General features: G+C 31.8%; 1 protein-coding gene across 1 annotated transcript; it reads right to left on the bottom strand.

The window, feature by feature from the left end:
- Window positions 1–966: 966 nt before the first annotated feature.
- On the bottom strand, window positions 967–1,928 carry LOC148271387 (uncharacterized; the record flags this gene model as incomplete). The annotated part of the gene is made up of 1 exon (XM_088241450.1): window positions 967–1,928. A coding segment is annotated over exon 1 (624 nt), but the record flags the coding sequence as incomplete, so codon positions are not given.
- Between the last annotated feature and the right edge of the window lie 4,738 nt (window positions 1,929–6,666).

Below are 6,666 nucleotides of genomic sequence, written 5' to 3'. Positions count from 1 at the left end.
TTTCGCTTCTGCTTGATGACAGTTGTCAAGGATTTTTCTGCGCCTCTTATCTTATTTCTTCATTCCGCACAAAGTCAAACCACCGGACACCCAAGATTCTTCTGAGACACCTATTTTCAAAACTCAGAATTTTGATGTTTCGAACTCTAGTGAGGTACCACGATTCGCATCCATAGAGAAGAATAGGTGTTATGCAGGCGTTATATAAGCAGCATTTGGTTTTCCTTGAGTAAAGACCCAATCTCCAGACCGCCTTCATACTGTTGAATCTGGCACCTGCTACTCCTAGCTGCCCACCAGTTTTTTTTTAAAGCTGCTATTTTTCGTAACAAATACTCTCAGGTATTTGAAACTCGACCCTTTCTACGATTTGGTTTGATAGAGTCAGATGATTTTGGGTATCAAGGCATGAAGTGTTACACAGTACATGGCCTTTGACAATATTGATTTTTGAACCCATGCATGCGGAGTACCTATTTAAGCTATCTTCAGTGGCCTGAAGACCCGTGACTGAATCGTCAATTATAACCACATCATCGGCATACTCTAGGTAGCAGGGTTTTTGGGAGGAAGAGATGGATATTCCTCGATCAAGTGGAATTAACTTCCTTAGGATACAGTCAATGAGGATTAAATTATTATTTGATCACAAGCCTTTAAAATGGATTGTTAAGAAAAAGAACGTGATTTTTTCCGACACCTACTTCTGTTTGTGAATAATCAAGGGAATCGAACTGCCAACAAGTACAGTAAAGACGCTTTGAATTATTGACTAATTTATTGTAAAATAATAAAGGAGATAACATTATTGATTAATTCGTTGTGTTTTTTGTTCTCTTCATTTAAAAAAAGGAATAATAGATTGTTGAAAAAATAATTTTACCATATTAATACATACCAATGATGGTAGCGTTAGAAAAAAGTGGACAGAATTTAATATGTAAAAATCATTATAAGTTTACTCACCTCATTCATAATGTTCCAGGCGTAGCAGGCTTCGATGGGCGTCAAGGGCTTGTAATGATTCCCAAAAGTGTACATATAAAACAACCAAGGCGCCGGAAACAGCAGAGTAAACATATCACATAGCGCCATAGCCATTAGTACTGCATTCGTCGGAGTCCTCATGTGTCGTCGGCTCAAAACGACAACGATCAGGGTGTTCGCGACGATTGTCGTGGCGAGCAAGAACGGTGCAATGTACCCGTACATAGGCTGGGCGTATTTTATAGGCAATTCACACGTCACGTTAACGAAATCGTTAGAGTTATTGCAATACTCTTGTCCCGTCACATTGATAAACGAAGGAACCGTCGAATTCAAGATGTCGAATCCTTTGAAATATTCGTCCGTGGAACTCGCGAACGACGTGCTGTTCGTCGGATACATCATGGCCTTCAAATCATTGTCGATCTTCGTGTTGAAGATGTTTTCTAAGCTGTCGAATCTGTGTTTCGATTCTTGGTTGTGGCGCAGTGGGTGCCGAATGCTGTCAGTCGGAATGTCGTTCGACTCGATGAACGATTGGTTCGGCGAAAATTCGTTGGGGCGATCGCTCGAGCGCCCACCGAAATCAGTGTGCTGCAGCATTTTTACTATCAAATTTTGACCACTATGAAAAAAAATATCGATGTTTATCGTATTTTAATTTTTACGTAATTTTAAACATACGAAAAAAATTAACAATCCATACGATTAATTATTTAACAGTTAGTTCTTTGATACGTTATTTTGCCTATCATTTTGAAATGTTAATTATTTTAAGAACACCTTTTTCCAATATTTACAAATACACTCTTATTTATAGTTTTTATTTTATGTTATCAGTTATTTATTATTGTATTTTCACATACACTTTTTAAATGTTAAATTTTACACTCATAAATTTATTTGATGTTTTAAAACACATTTTTTATAACCACGATGCCGTCACCTGAAACAAAAAAAAAGTATTATATTTACAGACATTTCAGAATTTTTTTTTTTTTTTTACAGCAATAACTCGCTTAACCTCTATTCTAGAGTTTTGTTAGCAGGTGAAAAAGACAAGATATGGAAGAAAGTAATGAAAAATATACCACAACACCCAGACCAATTGAGGAAAAATCTTTCTTAGATTTTTTTCTTTCAACTGGCGGTAATCAAATCCGCGACGCCAATTTCACAGTTGGTCGGCTAACCAACTGCGCCACGGCCCTTCCCTTATACATGTACCACTTTCTTTTTTATATTTTAATAACCGACTAGTTTCGGGAAAACGGTATGCCGTCTTCAGGGTTAATTACAAACTAATATAAAATATTTAAAAATTACACCGCAAAGGTGGAGCTTATACCCTTCAACTACTCTACCCTCATTGTGTAAATTTCATATGTATTGCGTCAGATTGTAATTAACCCCGAAGAAGGCATAATTTGCCAAAACTAGTGGGTTATTAAATTATAAAAATATCATTTCTCTACAATACCGCAGAGTGTGTGCGGACCAACTACTGATTTACTAAATTGTGACAGGAATGGTTGACTGTACAGAGCTGCTTGGTTTAATAACAATACATGTGCCAGCCAGGATTTGTAGACGGTACCACCTGTTTCATGTACCAATAAGTAAAACATCGTATGTTAAAAATGCTTTTTTTCGTAGGACTTTTTCAATGTACAATACAAAATTTAAAAATATAGATTATACAAACATCACTCTGTCAGATTTAAAATTTACACTAAAAATGTATTATGTAACTTAGTAGACATTATAATAATAAATATGTACATCTCCTCCCCCTCCTTATCCTCTCTTTCAGCAATTTGTCCTTATCCCGCCCAATTTACAGTAACTTAATGTTCTTAAAATTTATATTTAAAAAATCTTAAATTATTGAGTACATGAAAATAACATTTTTAAATGTATAAATTGTATGTATTTATTTGATATGTAATAAATTTTCTTTACTAACTTTGTATACTATGTGGAAATCTGTTATTAGTTCTGAGTTTATACACTATATATGTTTGTTTACTATAAATATGTATGTAGAACTGTTGATTTCCCTAATAAAATAAAATAAAATAAATAAATAAATCCCTGAAAAAAAAACGTTTCTTATAGTAAGTAAATTGAAAGTATTCACATTTGTAGCTGCTCAATTTTAGATAGTGCCTTTTTTATTAAAATTTAAATAAATATTAAACTATCACTATCAAAATAATTGAGTTTGTTTTTCTATCTTTCTCATTTATACAGTGTAGATTTTTTGTTTATTTTTGTGTAAAAAAAAAATTATGCATAAAATTTAAGAATATTTTCACATACGAGTACTTCTCATTTTCTCAAACTGAACAATTTATTTATTTATTTGCGGACTTATGCAGTCCATTCTAACAATGATTAATACAACTAAATAAAATTAAATCTAGGACAAAAAAAATACTACCTCAAGACAAGATCCGGTTTATTTATTTATTTATTTTATTTTATTTTATTAGGGAAATCAACAGTTCTACATACATATTTATAGTAAACAAACAGACATAGTGTATAAACTCAGAACTAATAACAGATTTCCACATAGTATACAAAGTTAGTAAAGAAAATATATATTACATATCAAATAAATACATACAATTTATACATATAAAAATGTTATTTTCAAGTACTCAATAATCAAAGATTTTTTTAATATTAATTTTAAGAACATTAAGTTACTGTAAATTGGGCGGGATAAGGACAAAAATGCTTGAAGAGAGGATAAGGAGGGGGGGGGGAGGAGATGTATATATTTATTATTATAATGTCTACTAAGTTACATAATACATTTTTAGTGTAAATTTTAAATCTGACAGAGTGATGTTTGTATAATCTATATTTTTAAATTTTGTATTGTACATTGAAAAAGTCCTACGAAAAAAAGCATTTTTAACATACGATGTTTTACTTATTGGTACATGAAACAGGTGGTACCGTCTACAAATCCTGGCTGGTACATGTATTGTTATTAAACCAAGCAGCTCTGTACAGTCAACCATTCCTGTCACAATTTTGTAAAGCAGTAGTTGGTCCGCACACACTCTGCGGTATTGTAGAGAAATGATTCCATGGAAGGTGGAGGCAGTGAGAGTAGATACATAAGAAATACCGGTTTTGTATTTAAGGTACTTTATAAATTTGTTTTGAATATTTTCTATTCTACTTATATATATGGCATAGTGATTTTTTAAATCTATAAAGACTTACACCAAAAAATTCCAGATCTTGTCTCGAGTTTACAATACGACACAATCGGGACATTGGTGCATGCGAGCCATAGTTTGTGCTGTGTTGATCGAGGAACAGCACATTATTATTTCGCCACCGGCGGATCGAAACATTGAATGCCACTTGTTCCAGTAACGATGGTACATCAATTGAGCCATTTAGTAAATTGAACTTAAATATGGAGTCAATGTTATTTCTACGTTTTTGTAGACTTAAGATTTTAAACATTGACTCCATTTCTCCGTAAGTGTAGTCTCCCCTCTCGAGGCCGATCGTCCATGGTTCATTTCATAGCAAACGATGTTGCACCGATTTGATATGATTTATCCGGCCTGCATAGGAGGGACACCAGATCATGGAGGCATATTCTAAAAGAAGACGAACAAGTGAGAAATATAGTGTTTTAATTGTGAACATTTGGGTAGTAAGGAAGAAATTGTCTTAAGGCAATATTCCAAAATGACAATTAATAAGCTCTTTAAGTGCCTAGACTGTCATATTTTCATCTTTAAACCTTATCTTTGTTGTTGTATGTTTATCTTTAGGAATAAATAAATAAAATTACAAATTAAATGTTAAAAAAACAACATATCTTCGTAAATAATTTAATGTATACGGCGGTATGAGTCGGGGTACAGAACAATGCTCCTTATTGCGAAGGACCGAAACATTAATATTCTATAAAACATTACTACTAGTGGAACATAGCGTAGTCTGAATATGACTGGGTCATAAAACGAGTACAAAGGCATCTGGTTTTGCAAAACTACTTTTGGTTAAATATTTTGAAATACGTGTCCGGGCAAATAAAGAATACAGTTTTGGTTATTATTATTTTTACCCCACAACTGGAAGAAGGCATAATTGAACGTAGTTATGCAGAAATCAGCCAGTCCACAATTTTGAAAAAAAATACATATTAGTGTTATTATTTGATTTAATTTGATTTAATAGCTTAATTATACATTTTTACAATTTAAAAAAAATTTCCCTTGTTATATTTTTACTAAAACTAAAATCCCACCAAGCCACTTTTTGTAGCTTGTTGGTGAAGATTATATTTATACTGACTTAATACTCGTAGTATTATTTACATTTATAAAAACAATGAATAACATATAAAAATTAACAGCCGGAAAGATCAGAATAAACATGTTTATACAAATAATAATATGTAAATTTATTTTTTAAATACAAGAAAATATTTGAAAAATAAAATATTTACACCTAAGCTACTATTCATATATAAACTCTTGATCGAGTAGCCACTTTCTTATTTTGCTCTTGTTACAATGTGAGTTAAATTTAAGTTCTTTTGGTAATAAATTAAAAGTTCTAGGAACTAAAAATTTGAGAGTTCTATTTCCATATTTATTACATACTTTTGGTACTACCAAGCCATCATTAGACGTGAAGCGTGTATTATGGTTATGTTTGAGAGGAAACTTGAATGTATTACTATTAAATTATTCCAAAATGATGCAAAGCCACAGTAGTCCTCGAACAGGCAGAGTTTTGATTGTTTTGTACAGGAGATCATTATTACTTCTTTGTTCGTAAATCTCTGCAGGTACAATTCGCTTAACTATAGAATACTGTAGACCCTGGATCATTTTAATATTAGTTTTATTCGAATGTCCCCACGACTTTATACCATATCTTATTATTGATTCTACTAAAGAAAAAAAAAATTAAGAGTGAGTCTAGTATGGTCAATTCTATAATTCAACAATGTTTGAGTATGTCCAAATGCTTTCAGACTGGCTGGATTTCCTCCAAAGGGAATTATTCATATTTGAATTTATTGCAACAGAAAGAGGAAACATTATTGAGAAGATAATATGTAAGTCTAGGCATTTATTTTTTATTTATCTTATTTTACAATAAGCCCAAGGGGCAGTTACAAAAAATATACAGGTAAGTACAAACATAGTAAGTAATAATTATAAAAATAAACATCGCTTTTTTGTATTCATGTAGAAACAATAAAAAGTGAAACTTTACATAGTAAAAAAGAAAAAAATATGGATATAAGAAAAATGATTGATTTATGGGGCTTATGACCGACAGGTCATAAGCCCTGTTACCTTAAATTCACATAAACCAGCCAAAGAAAATTGGCCAGTGAAAATTGGCTGGTTTAAGTGGCTACTTTACACACTGTATAACATACACCATTCTGCTCATGTTTAAATATTTAGGTTAACTAATGAATTGATATAATGCTATTTTAATGAGTTTAAGTATTTTATTTGATTTTTGGTGTCCCATCCTTCGTGAGTGTGGTTTTGTTAATAAAGATTTCTGAAAAACAAAGGGTAAAAAGTCATTAGTAAAATTATTTTACAATGGGAAAAGTAAGTAAGTTCAGAAATCATTATTTACAAAACCACACTCACGAAGGATGGGACACCG

This window comes from Micrasema longulum, unplaced genomic scaffold (assembly GCF_059751315.1).
Source record: "Micrasema longulum isolate JH-2025_06_02 unplaced genomic scaffold, ASM5975131v1 h1tg002905l, whole genome shotgun sequence".
NCBI lineage: Eukaryota > Metazoa > Arthropoda > Insecta > Trichoptera > Brachycentridae > Micrasema > Micrasema longulum.
Note: the sequence above shows the minus strand (reverse complement) of the source record. Positions and strands in the feature narration are given on the sequence as shown.